Raw genomic sequence first — 19,050 nt, forward strand, 5'->3', positions numbered from 1 at the left:
TATCACGCTGCTACCAGCCCCCAACAGCAGCAGAATTATGAAATATGCCCCCTGCTGCTGGTCCTAGAAGGGCCCAGGAATGTCAGCCAGGGATGATAAATAGCTCAGGTAATGACAGTTTTTTCTTCTCTACTTTGGTCTTTGTAAAGTAAACCCTCTGTTTATTTGTTCGGTAAGCAGGAGTAAGTCTTAGTGTGAAACATTTGATGCACAAACATCTGAGTCAGCTGCATTTTTTATTCTGGATGATCAAATATCATCATCAAAATATTAACTGCACAGTATGAAATAAGCACTGGTAAAATTTAAAGGGTTTAAAATGCACTTAACCCTGTTTCCATCTGCATCTGTGTGTATTTTGATGGGGGATCCGGTGAAATATCCTTTGTGTAGCTATCAAAATCCACAGTGCAAACTTCATTAAATAATGAAATGAACAATATGAAAAAAAACAAGCCTTTTTCCCTCTATGATTAGTAATTTTAATAGGAGAATTGACTGAGTATAGTGTCTAACTGTCAAGATCTAAAGAAAACAAAATGGAAAACATATTTTTCAGGCATCATTGGCTTGCCTGCACATGCGCTTCAAATACATTTCTAAATACAATTGAGAGATATGGATCATTAAAACACCCTACAAGGATTGAGATAACTGTTTTTTAGGTCAGAGTTCTTAAGCGGAGATAATACTGAAAAGAATTGAGCAGTTGGTAAGTTGCAATGTAACATGCAGATTGGGAAAGAAATGGCATTGTGCAAGATAGTTCAGTCTGCAAATGGATTATCTATTTAAGACGTACGAGCGCACACCATGGATTTGAAGAGAACTTGTTCTGGGGCTTTTGAGTATCTAATGCGGAATGCAGTTTCCCCACAGTTTAAGCTCTAAAAGCATTCCTGAAACATCATCGCTCAGGTGTGAAGCTTCAAGTACATTCACCATTTTAGTATTTCATCAGTTTATTTAAAATAAATAAGAAGCGTAAGATATTTTACTGGCTGGAGTGGGTTGGCAAATCACATAACTTTTAATGATGTAATGCAAAGTTGTAAATCATTTTCAGTGAGGGCCTCATAGTTCAGCACAACTTTTATGTAATATACTAAATTGCTGGCATAGCTTTAAAATTTGTAATACTTGGAGATCATGAAAATTAGAACAGAATCCATATGTATCCAGGAGAAGTAGCTGAAAATATGGATTCGGGCTTAACGTTTTTATAGATATGATGTAGTCTTTAAACCAAAAATTGTGTCTGATAAGTGTTAAACCAATGCACATGTAAACGTTAAAAAGAGTGAACTGGAAGTACACCACAGAAATGCAGTGCTAAAGTTATGTGGTGCACTTTGTGGCAGTGGAATTTCTCAAAAAAGCACCCCTGATTTTCTGGTGAGTCACCAAGAAGACACCGATACACCATCAATTTATGAGTGGTAAATGCAGTTATCAGTGTCTTTAACTAGGCAGGGATTAGGCATTTCTGACAAATCAACCAACCAATTATTCATTCTCTGGGTGAGGATTTTCAGTTAAGGCAACCAAGCATCTCTGAAATGATGCATAATCCCCTGGCTTTATTGCTGCTTGTATCTGTAGGTTTCCATTGCAGCACAGGTATCAAGAGAAATAATTATATTGCCTCCATGGGACTTAAGCAGGGAAAAATTAGGAAAAAGGAAGACTGAAAATAAACATACATCTGTTGTGAATCTGGATTGACTCTAAGGTTAAATAATGATGCCTGCCTTCACCAAATTGCCATGGAAAAATACGAACTGATCATAATTACAGTACAATAAAATCTCGTCCTCTTGCTTTGGTAGGCTCTTGAGTACAATAAAATCTTTGGCTAAAATAAACTGAATTCATATTTGTTAGCTTTCTCTTTGACAGTAAGGAGAACGATCTCAAATGGCATAAATTGCCACCTTTTTGCTGACTTCAGCAAAGTTAGGGCAGTTTACCCCCATCGAAACAGTGGTCCCCAAGTAGGACCGTCTGATTTCCTTGTCCTATGCACACTGCAAATATACGAACTGCACACCAGAAAGAAATGTTTGAGAATTTTACTTACATTCTGGCATTGCTTGAGAAGATGGTGCTTTTAGCCTTCAACGTAAAATACCAAACGAGGCTACAGAAGTCCTAAAGCAAAGAAATTGCGTGCTGGTTCATTCAGGTCAATTTTATATGATCTCTTTTGCCATAAATCGTAAGTTAAAAAAGGAAACAACAACCGCAACCAAAAAAACACAAAGCGAATGCAAATATTAGCCCTTATATGAAAATATAAATGATGTTCCAAACTGCGTTGGCTCCAGATGTTTTTATGAGTTAAACGGTTTACTGTTTTCATATTTAAAACATTCTATTTTTTCACTTGATGTTATAAGCTTTGGGCAAACTTGCTGGCATTGATTTAAATAATGCTTTTGTACCATATGTAGGTCAAATACACATTCTAAAAAGATACAGTATGAACAAGAATCCAACCATTTACATTGAGAGGTAAAAGCTGCTTTACACTTTCTTCAGTAATTATTGCACTGAGAAGCTTTGCACTGGAGCTTTCTTTGAAAAAATCACAAATGTTTACAAAGTATGGCATCACGTAACCATAGTTATCCGATAGCTCCGTTCAGAAACTTTCTGGATTGCTCCAGTAAATGTCTGTTTATTTGCCTCATCATGAGTTGCCTGTGTTTGCATTCTCCTTACATCGTTTAAAATGAAAGCACAACGCTAAATTGAGGTTTGCATTTCCAGTTCTTCTGTGCTTCAAAGCGCTGATGGAAGAAGTGCTAAGAACACTTGATGTGGGACTTGTGTATGTATTGGGGGTCACCAGCGCCAAAGGAAATGCAGCCTCACTTATTCACGTCTGGTTATGAAGCTGATGGCAAAGATGTTGCCGTGCCATTATGGCTTTATTACTGCATTCCTTTTATATTTTTTCTTTTTCTCTTTTATTTCTTCACCTTTTCAAGCCTCTCCTACCTCTCTCTAAAAAGCACGATTTGGCTCCATCTCTTACCTTCTCTTGGAAACCCAATCTTTCTCCCTTCCCCTCTCACCCTCTCGCTTTGCTTCACTTTCTTATTCCCCCTTTCTTATCCCGCGCGAGAAATCTTGTGCGGCCATCCCCTAGAATTAAAAAAAAAAATAAAAAAAATAAAAAAAAATAAAAAAAAGCACTTTCACAGCGCTTTGAGTCCGGGACTTCCCCAGCCCCTTCGCATCCGTGTCGGTGTCAGAGCTCCGGCAGCGGCCGCCCTTGCAGGACGGGTCCCTGCATTCCTTCCCCCCCCCTTCTTCACCCCCGGCCCCCACGACGGCGTCTCGCCCCCTCGGCCGGGGCGGGCGGACTGACAGCAGCAGGTTGGAGAGCCGCGGAGCGCAGCGTTGCCGGGCGGCCGCTCCTCGCGCTCACCTGGGGCCGCCCGCGGCGGGGACATGAGATCGGGGCCGGTGGGGCCGGTGGCCCCGTGCTTTGGTGGCACACCCCGTTGCGGGAACAGCGGCATCACCGCGCCCGCGGCCCGGCGGGTTCGCGGAACCAAGCGCGCTTCAGCCACTGCGATTTCTTTGTACTCTTTTTTTTTTTTTTTTTAATATTAGAGCACATATTGAAACGATAAACACAATGAAAAGCACAAAATATTTCATCAGTGTTGTAACTGTATATTTCCTTTATTCTGAAGAAATATCAAGTTTTGAACAGTGCACAGAGGCAGCGACTTCTGCTTTGGACGCCGCTCTCTTTTTAAAGACCGCATTGTTACAGTTAAATCTAGAGACAATTCTTAAAAAGCATTAGATGACAGAAAAGGGGGGAAAGTCTTACCGTCGAAAGACTGCTGCAGGTTCCAGCTCAGCCTGAAACTGCAGGGAAAAGTGGAGCAGCTGCTGAACAAAAGTTTTAGATTTTTTTTTTTTTTTTTTTCAGAAAGTCTGCAAAACTAATTTCCCACAAAATAGGACTCAATTTCCGTTTAAGAAACCAGCTCTTGCAAATCTCATACAATTCCTGATTTTTTCCAATGGCAATTCAAATTCATTTTATCTTTCGCACATGGACCCAAGAGTTTAGACTGAAAAGGGAGAGCTCTGTGCTTTTTTTTTTTTTTTTTTTTTTTTTTTTTTTTCCACTTTAAGTTTGGTTTGCGGGGAGGAGGAGGAAGGTAGAGCGAGGAGAAAGGGCAAAGGAACTCAGCATTTCAGCAGTGGGCATCGTTTTGAGCAATGATCAATAAGCGCTTTATCCTAGTTTAAACCCACGTACAGCCTTCCTCGGGGTTGCTGCTAATCCCACGACACGCACAGCCCAGGCTGTCCCTCTCCAGGTTGTCCCACGCTAAAGACTGCGACGCAGCAAACGAAGAAGTTGAGCAAACTGCGCTTCTGGAGGGGCAGGGGGCAAGAGGCTACTTGTCTGTGTTCGAACACACGTGGCAGCTCGCTGAGCACCGGGTGTTTAATCGCAGACCCACACACACTGGGGTTCTCCTGTCTTTAAGGCCGAGGTGTGCGGGCAGCCTAGCGCAGCCAAGCCAGGCCATGCCCAGGTGCGCTGAGAGCTCAGGTGGGGCTGCAGCCCCGCGCCCTCCAGGCGTATTTGATTTCGCCCATGTACTGCACCTCGCTCCTGCGCACACTCCGCGGGGTGTCCTTTATCGCTCTCCCTTCTTTCCAGGATGGGAAAGGGGTGGGGAGGGGTGCGGTGATGGCCCCGTGGGGCCCGGCCGCCCCCCGCCTTGCCCCGTATCCGTTCGGAGGGGGGAGCGCACAGCCCCGGCGGAGCGGCGAACGCGCTCCCCGCGTCGAGGGGGAGGAGAAGCGGCCGTTCCCCGCTGGGCCGCCCCCGGCCACCCCACCCCACCCCACCCCAACCCCCCCCGTCGCCGCCGCCGCCGCCCGGGGCGCGCAGCGCTGCCGCCCGCTGCCGGAGCCGCTCGGCGCGGGGATGGCGCTGGCGTTTTGGAGGGAGTTTGCATGTGGTCAGTGCTGTGCCGCTAAGCCAGCCCCCAGCTCACATTACACACTACTGTATTTATAACCTCTCAGAGCCGTTTCCCCCTTCAAGCAGTTCTCTGGGACCACCTTCTATTGGCTTCAAGCTCTCCCACTTCTTGACATCTGAGCAGCTCTGAGAAAGGCTCATCTAGGTCCGAGTGTTTATGCAGCGGAGACTGGCCGCTAGGGCTAAAGACCTGGATTATCTGAGCTCAGTTGCTTGCTGCAAAGTCTGTCGTTGCCGTTTTGGAAAAAAAAATCCCAGCCCCGATCTGTTTACAGTGAAAGTTGACAAAGGGTGGTGAAGTTGGATCCTTCCTAAGCTCTCCTGCCTGGAACCTGAGACTTGCATGCCATGGATCACACACTCTTTGGCTGCCTGCGCAGCCCCCATGCCACCGCGCAGAGCTTGCACCCTTTCTCCCAGTCTTCTCTTGCCCTGCATGGAAGATCCGACCACATGTCCTACCCCGATCTGTCTTCTTCTTCTTCCTCTTGCATAATAACGGGATACCCCAATGAGGAGGGCATGTTTGCCAGCCAGCATCATAGGGGGCACCACCATCATCACCACCATCACCACCACCACCACCAGCAACAGCAGCACCAGGCTTTGCAGACGAACTGGCACATCCCTCAGATGTCGTCTCCTCCCGCCGCGGCCAGGCACAGCCTCTGCCTCCAGCCGGACTCAGGAGGACCCCCAGAGCTGGGCAGCAGCCCCCCCGTGCTGTGTTCGAACTCCTCCAGCCTGGGCACTACCACCCCTACGGGGGCAGCGTGTGCGCCGGGGGACTATGGCAGGCAGGCTCTGTCCCCGGTGGAAACGGAGAAGAGGTCCGGCAAGAGGAAAAGCGACAGCTCAGGTAACGACGGCTTTCCCTGAGGGGTGGGAACCCGGGCGGAGGGTACCGGGGAGCTGCGCTGCCGGGTCCCGGCTGTCCCAGCCCGGCCCGGCCCGGCCCGGCTCGGCTGCTTTCGCCGCGGGGCTGCCACGGGGCTGCCCTCGGCTGCGTTCTCGGGATGTCCGTCATTAAGGGCAACTTTATTAGGGCCACGGGGGGGAGAAATAAAAAGGAAAAATCCAGCACGTGATAGCGCATGAAGTAGTGAAGGTGGCGGCGGCGGCGGGAGGAAAGTTTCCATCCGACGGGGTGAGAGCTGTTCATAGTTTCGGTGAGGATTTTAGGATCTGGCTCCGCGTCCCCCTCCCCCTTGTCGATCCGCCACCTCTGCCCCAAAGTTGGGGACAGGACGCGCTCGGTGCCCCCGCCCTGCCCGCGGGCTGCGGCATTGCGGCACTGTGGAGGGAGATCGCAGCGTGGGGCTGCTCGGGCCGTTCCGAGCCTTTTGCACCCTGTGTGTAGGATCTGGATATGCGTGCCGCTCAGTCCTCGGGAAGGGGCAAAAGCTGGGGTCCGTCAGCCAAACGGGTGAATGAGAGCTTTAGAAAATTGCTGGTGCCGGGGGCAGAGGGAAGGAAGGAGCTGTCTGACTTTTCACAACACCACAACTCTTGCTTATAGATCAGCAGAAAAACATACAGAGCCGCGGTTATTTTAGGAGGGTGATTTGGGAGCTCTGGGCTCACAAAAGCCCAGACATAATTTCTGCTTAAACCGGCGGAGCCTAGCAAGGGCAGCTCTGACTAAAGGCGTGTGGTGCAGGCAATGCAAAGATGGCACACGCAAACCAAAGGGCCGTCAGGGATGCAGCGAGGGGGCAGTGGGCACTTGGAAAGGAGGACGCGGTGCTCCGAGAGCTCCAGAGCAGGCGTCGTAAATTGTTTGTTATCAAGGAAGAGAAAGTGAAAGGCTTTTCCACATAGCTGTGGAGTTCCCAATTGAAACCGTGACCTCTTGCAGTCAGAATGTTGTTGGCTCAGTAGAGTAGTGAGCGATTGGAACCATTTAGGAAAATGACCCTGAAGGATACCATCATTACATTAGTAAATTATTTTTATTTGTCATTCAGGATAGGCTTAGTTGAGTTTTATCTTATGTAGCCGGGCTGAAAAGTCTTCCAAGAATGAAAGCTGTACTTTGTCAAACAGCGGTGGTGAATTCCATCGATGCATCTTCCTTGTACTTTATGAAACAAAAGGAATTGTCAGATTTTTGTGAGGTAGAAGTGCTACAATTTGAGTCCCTGTTACTACTGAAAAATAATTGGATGCCTGTCCTGTTGGTTTTAAGGATTTCTTGTATTTGTCAGCGTACTGAAAGCTGAAGTGAAAAAAGGAAATGGGTCCCTTTCACTGTCAGGGAAGTATCTGTATTGCTTTCTGTTTATTTAATTTTCCGATGCAAACCAAAAAAAAAAAAAAACAAAAAAACAAAACACTGAGGAATGTCACAGATTGTATCCTGAAGGGACTGGAGCCTTCCGTTGGATTTAGTGGACACGGGTGGGAGCCTCGAGTTGTGACTGTGCTTACACTGATCGCGCTGTGCTCCACACATCACTTTCTGAGACTTTCAAAAGACCCAAGCAGGTAACTGCTGGTTGCCTCCTCCTCTCTCTGAGGAAGAAAGCATTTTGTCCATTCACTCAATGAGGAACTTCTAGAACTGAAAATAGGCACCTTCTGACAGCAGCTGGGTAGCTGCAATGTCTTTGGTCTTTCCTGAGGAAAAGCCAGAATTTTGGACAACCATTTAACCCCACCCCTTTATTAATCCTAAACTCTGATGCTACTTAATGCCATCCTAACGTATGGCAGAAGGAACTGTTGTTAACTTGCTGCATTTCTATATCTGTAATCCATAATTGCCTCTCATTAAATTAAAAATCACTCCCTTTATTTCTCATTAATCTGCTTTTTTAAACAAATGGCCATTCTTTAAAGCATTTTATCCCCCCCCTCCCCAATTTTTGGTGACAGATTCATCACACTTGGAACCACTTCAATAGGCGTTTGTATAAAATCCTTTTAGTAAATAACTAAGAAGTAAAGAGAGACTGTTTAAGTTTCACTGCCAGTATTCTGAGACAATTATTAATGCTCCTGCTTATTTACAGATATATTTTCTGCTCTGAAGCATATCACATAAAGCCACAGAATGTTCCGTGTTTTCTTGAGCGCTGAAGCTGTTTTGTACGTCAGATGTGCATTAACCTTAGGCCACCCCTTCCTTGCACTGCACTGCTTTCATCCCTGCGTTACCAGATCAGTAACGATGATTCATAAAACTGAGTTTATAGATAGTTACAAGAAAGTGAAACGTCAGTGGTACTTGTGTCATTTATCTCCCAAACTAGTAATTGTTGCTTAGCCGTGTAGATACTCCAAACAAGTATCTTCTTTACCAGAAGCAGTGCCCATTTTTGCTTACTTGTTATAATGGCAGGAGGGTAATTCTTTCAATTAAGAAGGAACTCCAGAAGGCAGGCAAAATATTGGGCAGTGGGCCGTGTGCTTGTTCCTGTGCTTGCTCTTTTTCTCTGAAATTCACATCTTGCAGAGGAATGGAAGGAGAGAGCCACTGTTTGCGCTATGCTTTGTTACACTTCTGTTTGGAAGCAGAAAGCCAGGTGAAATGTGCTTTGATAGTATTTCCATGTAATCTGCCTGATTTACAGTTCTCTTCTGCCTAACGCAGGTTTTAGAAATACCCTTAGAAGCTATTGACTCGGCTGCTAAAGGACAGGGTGACACTGCCAACTGTTCTTGTTATAGAGGTCTGGGAAACACTGCTTGCTTAGCCATTGACTCATGCACAGTACAGTTGTCAGTGTCTCTGTGTTCTGCAGTCACTCTCACTATCTGAGGACATTCCTTTCAACCTGCATAGGCCCAGCAGTGACTCAGTAGATGTGCAGGCAAGCTGGAGGGATGCCCTCAGGTCTATAGACACAAGATTTCTGCAGTGAGTATTGCCGTCTGCAGCCCTCCTAGCTCAGCTCTGCTTATGGTGAGGATGGTGGAGGAAAGTGGCGATAATAAAACTGAGGATAGGTTGCAAGTAAATTCACTTATTTTAAAGCGCACTAATGGTCAGGATTATCTGTGTGCTAATGAGGTGCAGATGAAAACCATGTTGAGTGTATGAAAAACATATTTTTGGAGCTCTTTCTTGCTTTGTGTTGTGAGTTGTTCTGTATGGTATATTTTGATTTATTATTATTATTTTAATTTCTCCCCTTCTCATTAGCTGCTTGTGACTTTTAAGGCCATTTTCTTTCTGTTTTTTTTTTTTTTTTATTGAGTAGGTTTTGTTTCTGAGAAGATACAGTACATATCAGATAAAAAATTACTACTGTGATTGTGTCAGTTGGCTTAGTTCAGTCCCAGATTTGTTAAAACTTTGCTCAGGACAAAAACCTACGTAGAAGTGAAAACTGACTTTACTGAGAAATGCAAAAAGAAAGTGAACGTATCTTAAGAAAACCTAAAATTCAGTACTGAGCTGCAAAGTTTAGGGGAGCGTGAGTCCTACTAAAGAAGCTCTTCTAGGCATTGCTACTGCTCAAACATGGAATTATGATATATATATAGATATATATGTTAATAGGAAATTCGATTCTAGTGAATGAAAGTTTAACGTAATTAAACACACCTCCAGATATGAGAAGTCTTTTTTTAAAATATTTTTTATTTTTTTATTCTTAATTTGACGTGGAAAAATGTTTCTATATGGCCTAATTTTCCAGTGGAAGGCTAGCAGGTAATAATGTCCATTCACATTTTTACTGCATTTACAATAATGTCATATAGAAACACTACTGTTAAACCTACAAAAACATCTCAGGAATCCAGCGTTTCAGTGGCTGTTCTGCTGGGTTTTGTTCATTGAGAAATCATGCAAAAAGAAAACAGTACTCTTTTCTCCAGTGCCTTAACATCTTTTATAACCTACCTATTCTCAACAAGCATGCAGTAAAAGTAACATCTCCAGAGAATTTATTTTAAACACAACTAAATACCATAAATCATATGCACTTGTTTGAAAGCAGGTCATTTTGATAAATGATTGTAAATACTGTGAAATCATTGGTTTTGAGGACTTCTGATTGGTTTCTGAAACACATCAGTAAGAAAAATGAGCTAAACACTTGTAGTCAAAAAGAACTGTGTAACTGATTCATCAATGTGTCTGTGCTTTTCAACATGGTTGTAAACGGAAGCAGGAAAAATATATAATAAAGCACAGTTTTTCTGAAAAGAGTTAATTTGTTTGGTATCCATTATCAAAGCGTTGCTTACCATTGTACAGGAAAACAACAACAACCGAAAACACATTGTAGATTTCATAAATGAAGCAAGTTCCAAATGTGGTGGACAATAATAATGATCTTAGGAGAAAAAGGGTAAGCCTAATTAATTAGCAAACATTGGGTTACGCTATGGGGTACTTGCTCAATCATTTACCTTACGAAAATTGCTGTACATTCACGTTCTTCTCGAGAAATACAATCTTCAAATTTTTAGATCTGTAAACATTTCAAACACAATTTTACTGGTAAATTTGAAAAAAAAAAAAACAACCCTTTTTCCCATTGCCTGAAACTAATTGTGTCAGGACAGCAATAAGTATGTATTTCTGGCTATTTACTTATATTATTCAGTATGATTTACACTTCCCCCACCCATATAGGCATTGAGGTCTCAATGTAGCTGTTCTCTGGAGCACAAATGTTTTTGTGAGAAGGTCTGTTGACTCCAGTGCAACTCTTTAAGCTCTGGAGGTTTTTTTAAGCCATTGGAGGTTGACTCTGTTACTCTGATCTGAAACTTTTGGCACAGAAATGTAACTTCATGTTATTCTTTTATTATTTGGTATTAAGCACTATCAAGGATCCAGTCTTCAAAGCGAAGTCACAAGGGGTCTGGATGAGTTAGAAACGTGGTGCTGGAATCAAATTGCAGAAAGAGATATGGACACATGTGGATTAAAGATCGGAGCAGCCTGGCAGGAGAACCGCAAATTTCAGTAAAACTTACTCAAGAAATTGTGACTGTAGTTATCCTTTATTTTTTAAACTAATGTAGTATGATAGGGAAAAAGCAATGCTTTATAATTCTTCCAAATATTGATTGATGAAATACTAGGATAGTTTGAGAATTGCTAATCCTGCTTTATATACATAAAGTGAATTTTAATTTCATTGGTTTTAGCACCCTCAGGCAAAATTTAACCTGACATATTTAGTGTAGCTTCTCTAGTATTTTGCACAGTACGTGATCAGATTCCGGACTTTTGTTTTTGTTTGCTCTCAGACTTATTGCCTTTTCAGATATGCTGGTTATTTAATAAGTGGTTTTTAATTGAGCCTTTTAATCTGCGTAGAGTTTGCCATTCGTAAATGTTCATTCTCCGGTGATAGGATGACTCGATGTGCTGTACCTTTGAAATTCTCAAGAGTAGGACTGGGTTCTGTGCCTTGAAATTTAAGGGAAGGTGACATTATCTTTGCTGCTGTCTGCTAATAATCTGATATTGCTCATAGCGTTATTGCTTCCAGCAAAGACAATGTTACATCACAGTGTAGCGGCCGCTGTAGCATGTTTCTTTCAGTATTGGAATGAACTTTATTCAACCAGTTTTGCTAGTCTCCAGAAGGGAAGTGAAATAAGTCTGCTTTCATCTACCAGAAAGAGCAAAGTTGAAATCCAGCGATAAAATGCAGTTTTAGTGTAGTTGGGTTCAGGTTTTTTTTTTTTTTTTTTTTTTTCATGCTATTGTGTGTCCTTGTTCTAATACTCTTAAGAATGCAACTTGAAAGGATGTGAAGGGAAAATCATATTTTTTAAATATAAATACTTGCATATGTCGCTAATAAGGGTCGTAACTAAAATAGTGTGGTGTTAGAGAAGTTTGATAAACAGTGCTCAAGGCTACTTCATTACATCAGAGCACAGCTGGGCACCGAACCCAGCCTTAGGATCTGTTTTGAGCCTTTGCCCCACTCATTTATTTTATGCCTGTGTTCCTAGTCCATACAATGGCAGTGCCAGTACCCTCCTTCCATTTGCAAAATGCTATAAGCTCTTATTAAATGAAAAGCTTTGTGTGAGTGTGTGCGTGCTTTTTTAGGAGACTTTAAAGACTTCCAGATCTGCATCACCATTTCTCAAGCACTACTGGTGGCAGGGTATGAGCTATGAGCAGCATGGGGCATAGCCACATCACAGAAAATCTTTTGCCCACTACTCAGCAGGCACTGATATCACCTTTGCTTCTGGCTGCATAGGCGCATGCAACAAGAAGTCATTTAGACCTCTAAGCTTTGTGCCTGGGGTCTCCGGTGACTTGATGGCTGCTTTTGAATTGGATTTGATGAAAGTTTGAATTCAAAAATAGCCAAATGTGACGGTGGTACATGCGTGTAGTGGACACTTGTATGTATTTGAAGCATTTGAATCACCAAAAAATGTTATTAAAATAAATGATTTATAAACATATGTGTTCAGTGAAATTTCACCTGGAAGAAACTGATGACAGAACTCCCACTGATTTTTGATAGGGCCAGATTTTAAGACGTGTGTTCTTACTGTGAATGTAGCTTAGCTTGTGCAAAGGAGGCAGACCAGATAGCCATGGTTGTGCTTATGCTTTTTGTGATCTGCTGTGCTTCCATGGACAACAAAGAGCGCAGTGAAGGAACATTCATTTGAAGAAGGACTGTTCCCTTGGGTCTTAGAGGTGGAAAAAACGTGTGCTGTCATTATTTAGTAATATATATCAAAAATCTGTATCCTGTGAGATGTTCACCTAGCCCATATCCATTTGAAATGACATTTTAGTAGATAAAAAGTTAAATTTAAATCACAGCAACATTGGTCAGTCTGGAATTAAATATATGTCTGGAATATCGCTAACACAGTTACACTGTTATATCCTCACATTCACTGAGTTATGCAAAGTGGGAAAAAATCATTTATATAATGTGTTAAAACAGTAGACAGTTTGATGCCATTACATGAGGATCTGCTTCTTAAGTGTTCTAATAAACATTGTAAATAGACAATTTAGACTGTCAAAATTCTACTAATGTTAAAATGTGAATATTAAATGTGCAGTATTCATTGTAGATGAGAGAGGATTTCCTTCATTTTGAGATCTTGGACCTACAGGAGACAATAGCATGAGTTTATTTTCCATATAGATTCCTGGATTTTACAAATACTTTTAGAGGTAGGTTACTCAACTGGAAGTTATGCATATTACTAAATATGCACACAATTTATACATTAAAGGAACAATAAGAAATCACATTTAGTAGTTAGCATTTTGTTGTATAACGATTTATGTAATCATTCAATACTATGCTGTCTGCAGTTACTTGAGCCTCCTGCTAATTACCTAGATAAAACAACAGCTGAACTTTACATTTAAAATTACCTACGCCAAACAAGCCTTGCAGCAGTAGAGCAAAGGGTAATTACAATGCGTGAACAGAAGAAATCATACACAAAAACTTAACATTCTTTTGAAAGAGAAGTTATTTTGTACTTGAACCTATGTTTCCTTTTATCTTTCTTTTCAACAAATGGAAAAAACAAAATAATTGACCAAACAACAGAAGAAACAAGTCTCAAAGGAATGAGGCAAATCTTTCATGTATTATGGAAGAGCATAGTTTTACTAAACCAATAAAATCTAGTGCATTATGAAACCTTAACTGGAAGCCAAGTAATCTTTCTCTTTCTTTCTCTTCTCTCTCTTTCTCTTCTCTCTTTCTCTCTCTCTTTCTCTCTCTCTCTCTCTCTTTCTTTTGCTGCCTTCTTTTTCTCTTTAGTTTTTTCTTTTTTTAATTTCTTCCTTGAACTTGAGAAAAATTGGTTGACTGAGCATTATTTTATAGCAAATGGAATATGAAAAACCAAAACTGAAACAGATTACTGCAAGCTTTTAAAAGAAGTCCTTCTTCCTTTTGCATTCTCTCAGATCTATAATAGCTGTTTTTTTTTTTTATTTTTTTATTTTTTCTTTTTATTTTTTAGTGAGAAAGTTCAAACAAACGCTGCTTTACATAAATTGTGTTAGATGCACTTCAGAGTCCTTTGCCACCATTGTGAGTTTTAATTCAACTGTGATCCTACAGTGATGCCAGTATGTGTAATTTTGGATGTTAGGAGATGAATGGAAACCTGGGTGTGCTGAAGTGGAAGTTAACTCCTGACTGGAGCCAGGGCTTCATATCAAGCATCAGTAGTTGCATTACTTTGATATGAGCACATCTGAAGTTAAGTGGATGTTTATACATTTTGTTGAATTGGGGGCATAAGTAGCTTAAATTTACCAAGTGGAAAAAAGACCCCACAACAGTTTCCTACTTTGGCCCTTCTAAAAATAGATACTAAAAATCTGTTGGACATATGTGAAGCAACAGCGTAGCCTTGAAGGGAATGGAGAGAACTGTGGGGTTTTCTACCTGCCATGGGAAAAGTGGCATATCCTAGAAGTCTGCAAAGTATGGAGAGTATGTGCAGTGACTTTGTTGGAATGGGGGGTTCTGAAACACAAGTGTGGCTCGTTGGGCATGTGGGTGTCTTGGTTACTCTTCAAGCCTTTCATTTTCTTTGGAAGTGCTACAGACCCCATCCTTTTACTTGTGGACAAGCAAGTCCTATTGTTAATTTTTTTTTTTTTTTTTTTTTTTGTAACTTTGAACAGAATGATAGAAACAGTGACTAAATAGCTCCTAAAATCACAGAAATATCAGCTGTTTTAATGAAAAGAACTGGAGTCAGATGCTTTAATAAACTGTAAGATGACAGATATTTTGAGGCCTCGGTACACTGAGCTGGTAACAATGATGTGAATGGAAACCCGTGCGGTTGCGGTGATGTCGACTACTCGAAGATGCAGTGTAAATCCTTTCGCTTACAACAGCTGACAGTATTTTCTGTCAGAAGAAAAGAGCAGTCTAATGCAGAATAAGGCTTGTTCACTCCTTTCAAATTGGTATTTTGTGAAGTAGAGTTTAAAATCTAGTACTAGTCTGCAAGGTGATCAGCATGCTCACCTTGTGTGGGATTTAGGGAGAACCAAGAACACTGCAAGCCTTTTGCACTTTGAAATTACTGTGATTCACTTAAAAATGACAGAGTACTGTAAGCTTTTTTTTTTTTTTTTTTCCCCAATTCTTTTCTTATACTCTTGTTTTGAGAGTACCACAATGACCTCAAGCACCAGCTGTGTGCAAAGCTTTCTGCGTTCCTGAGGACATTGCAACAATGCATACTGACGGCCTCAGCCTCGGCACTTTCCTTGCCCTCTCTTCCCTCCTGCTCTCTTCTTTTTTTTAACAGATCTGTTTTCTGAATGAGTGTATTCCTTTATGTCTTTTCAGTTTCCATTTATTCTTGCAGAAAGAATGCCTGTTTTATTGCAAAACAAAAAATACCACTCTTTTTCCAGATTTCCATTAGATATTAATCTAAATTAACTTGAAGAACTGCAGTGATCAGCTAAATACAACTGTACTGTTAGGTAATGTTACTTTGTTAGGCAATGCAGAATGATCAGCAGAGCAGTCAGATGAAAATAGGAGACCTCATTAGCAGTCGTCCATGAGGTGACTTGAAACTGTAACATTATCTTTTCTTGTATTATTACTGCTTAAATTTACATTATTTACATGATATTCAATTATCGCGCCAATAAGGCGAGTATCTGTCTATACTGTTAGTATATCTATTTGTTATCTTTGAAGTAATATATTATTATTAAAAGTAGAAAATGGAACTACTTCAAATTTAAAAAAATGATACAGACAAACACAGGAGAAAAATCTAAAGATTGGGGCAGAAATGTTTTGGATTGGTTTAAATTATGAGGAAAAGAGCAGTCAAACTTCCCTGTAGGTTTGGTTCAGCTTTGTATTTTAATTTTTTCCTCCACTTGTTCTGACCTCCTTGTTTCTTACACTTTATACATTGCTGCAACTTTATGAGGCTAACGTCTTTATTACTTTAATACAGAAATCTAACGGTATTTGAACCCTATAAAGCTATCTTTATTCGACTGGTTCCAAACTGAAATTTAGCCATGTAGAGAAGGCGTCAGTAGAGTTTGCAGTCTGCTGGCATGTGAAATATCTGCAATTTAATGATTTTGTATTTGCAAACATATCAGGAGAGCTTTGCCAGACATGACACCCAAACAAACACTTTTGTTTTTGGATAGAGATTGCGTGTTTCAAGCACAGTAGCTAAATGTGTCCAGGCATTCTGAAGTACATTTCATGAGCTATAACTTGCAGAACGGCCCAGTCTTTCACAGTTCCCATGAATGCCATTTCCTCCCCTCCCACACAAGTTCCCCAACACTTTACCAGGCTGAGTCCCTTATGATAAATGTATAAATATGCGTAGTGATGCTCTAAGCTTAATTTACTGTGTGTAGTTATGTTGGAATTAACAGTATAATATTAAAAAACTTAAGCACCGGCATATTGATTGCTTCTAAGTCATTGACTACTTCAGCTCGATGATGTCAGGCTAAGACATGTTTGTAGTTACAAAACATATGGGTAGATACCATAAAAATATTTATGGAGACTGTCTTGCTTTGTGTTTTTCAGGCGTGTTTCCACAGCTAATTGGTAGTCTTAATTCACACACACATTAAAGCTGCATCCACGTTTACCTTGAAACATGTGGTGACTTGATTATGTAGATAAGTGGAAAGCTTGATGCTACCCGTGTAGTGGAGTCTGCCTGTATGTTGCTGCTGGCCTATTAAGTAAAAGGACCTTGTTAACGTATCAGCAGACTTCCTGCAAAAGACAAAGTTGAGATCCACACTGAACTAGAAATGCAAGAAATGCTCTTAACTGAGGCATTCATGTGAATGTGCACGGAGCCTTGTTTGTTCGAGGTTTATCTGGGGGGACATGGTCCCTGAATACCTCTGCAAGTGCGTTTTTGCAACTTTGGGAAAAGGTGGACTGCATCAGTGCCAAGAAATGCTTGTAGTGTACTGCACAACAAGCAGGAAAAAAGAGGTTTCTCTAGTCTTCCCTTGTACTCTCACTGCCATTACATTTAATGCCTTCTGATATCTACAAAACCTAGGAGGTAGCTTTGTGCAAATAAAGCTGGTTTCTTTGTAAAGGAGGACAGCATTTCTTCTCCTTTGAGAGCAAGAATGCACAGATGTAGGAAAAATGCTCACAAACCAGACCTGGGGACCATCACAAAGTACTTTTTTACAGGAGCAAAACAGCGCTGTTCTTGATTTCCTCAGTACAGGATGGAACCACATTCTCCTTCTTGTTTTGAATAGGGTAAGAGCTATGGATAATTTGCCCCTTGAGTTTGGTAGTTTTTTTTTTTTTTTTTTTTTAATCCTCTCTTTTTCCTACTTATTTTCAGATTTTTTGCAAATGACTATTAGACCACTCAGCAGAAATCAAATCCAGTTTTTCTGCCAGTGGTCTTTTGATACCTGCTCTGTCCCCACCAAAAATATCCCAAAGTAATCAAATGATCCTACCTTTTATTCATACCCCTCTCAAATTCCTTTCCTAGAATCCTTCTTCTGATACCAGTTTATCCACTTAGAACTAAACTGTTATTTTTCCAAAAAGCTTTGCACAACTCCAGACAGTGCATCTGTTCTCTTATCCCATCCAGGGTTATCTGCTTAAATCTTTTCTTTGTACTGTCCTAAGCATGTTCTTCCCCTGTCTATTCACACTCCTCTCTTTTGCTGGTACAGCTTACATTCATGAAAAAAATGTCCAGAAGTAACATTCTGTCATTATATCCTTGGTCCCCAATTATCAATTTTTTTTAGTAGGAACATACTTTGATTAACTGAGAGCTAACAACAATAAATAGAAGAGATGCTTCATGTTTTCTCTTTTTTTCTTGAGATTTTAATTTCATTAGGGTGCACAGACCAGATTCTGTAAATGGCTGTAGCAGAAATCAGATGTGACCCAGGGACTGCAATGCCAGTGGTTAATATTTCATGCCAGTGATGTACCCAGTATTAAAAAAAAAAAAATTAAAAATTCTTGTATAAGAGGGAGAACTAAACTAACTGGGTGAAAAAAAGAAGAGTTTGGCTTCCTTAAAAGGCAATATTTAATTCCAAAATTTTAGGTAATAATTACTTTTGCCAGAAGGAACATGCTTCAAAGTAAAGTCTCATTTTGATGTGGCCTGTAAACTCTTTAAATAGCACTGGCAATTTGTCTTTTCACTCTAGTTTCCTGTAAGAAAAATCCTAGAAGTGGTAAAACAGTAAAACATTTTTATTCAATTTTGTTGGTATAATAGACACATATATACGTTTGTTATGTGTGTGCACGCATATGTGTGTATTGAATCTAAAATAACAGGAAATGAGGACCTGGGATACACCACTGGATTTGATTGGACCAGCACTTGGTTCCGGTGTGCTGCTTTATTCCTAAATGTGTTTCTAAAGCAGTTTGGGGAGGTTGGAGGCGCTGTAAGCAGGGAAAGAAAAGAGAAGGTACAGAAATGTTGCTGATAGCTTTTGGATTCTTGGGGTTAGCAATTTTGCTGTTACTTTGAATATCTAGAATTTTTCAGTGTATTATCTGCAAATAGAATGCAAGGTAAAATTGCAGAAGATATTAAATCTGAACTCTGGAGGCATAAATTCACATGAGGACCAGATCACAAGATTGGCTGCTTTCCGGCTAATCTCTAGTGAGCATTTACCCATATCACAAATATCACCATAAAGTTTGGCACAACCATTCAGCTCAGTGAAAAGGATTCAGTTCCAGGACTGAAATAGCCAAAAGCATGAAATGCCAGAACTGAGGTGCATTTGCGGTGTAGTATGGAGACAGTTTTACAGCTTCTGTCTCAACTTTTCTTTCCCCTTGCGAGGGATAAAACTCTTTGATTTTTTGTAAGAATTCTATCAAATCTATAGAAGGGGGGGAGGGAGGGAGGAATGAGACACCAGCCTTAACATTCGTGACTTTAATGCAATCCTATTAGGCTGTTGTGTCAGCAACTCACATTTCTGTAGCGCACATCAGAATCTAATAGATGGTATGAAAGTACTTTGAAAAATTGGTAAACAGATACTTGTC

The 19,050-nt window shown here is 41.1% G+C and overlaps 2 protein-coding genes across 2 annotated transcripts in view; one reads left to right on the forward strand and one right to left on the reverse strand.

The window, feature by feature from the left end:
- The window catches only part of LOC122189412, a 37,445-nt gene extending 33,574 nt beyond the window's left edge, over positions 1-3,871 (reverse strand). Inside the window, exons 1-2 of the mRNA XM_042888582.1 lie at positions 3,851-3,871; positions 2,081-2,151 (exon numbers count right to left, since the gene is read on the reverse strand). Of these exons, the coding sequence (XP_042744516.1) occupies positions 2,081-2,082 (2 nt within the window). The 5' untranslated portion in view covers positions 2,083-2,151; positions 3,851-3,871. The remainder of the gene's footprint in view (positions 1-2,080; positions 2,152-3,850) is intronic.
- Positions 3,872-4,972: 1,101 nt separating this feature from the next.
- Positions 4,973-19,050, forward strand: part of MEOX2 (mesenchyme homeobox 2) — a 52,973-nt gene continuing 38,895 nt past the window's right edge. The window contains exon 1 of the mRNA XM_042889050.1: positions 4,973-5,885. Within this exon, the coding sequence (XP_042744984.1) occupies positions 5,375-5,885 (511 nt within the window). The 5' untranslated portion in view covers positions 4,973-5,374. The remainder of the gene's footprint in view (positions 5,886-19,050) is intronic.

This window comes from Lagopus leucura, unplaced genomic scaffold (genome assembly GCF_019238085.1).
Source record: "Lagopus leucura isolate 7727_CA_CO unplaced genomic scaffold, USGS_WTPT01 Super-Scaffold_100157, whole genome shotgun sequence".
In the NCBI taxonomy this organism is placed as follows: domain Eukaryota; kingdom Metazoa; phylum Chordata; class Aves; order Galliformes; family Phasianidae; genus Lagopus; species Lagopus leucura.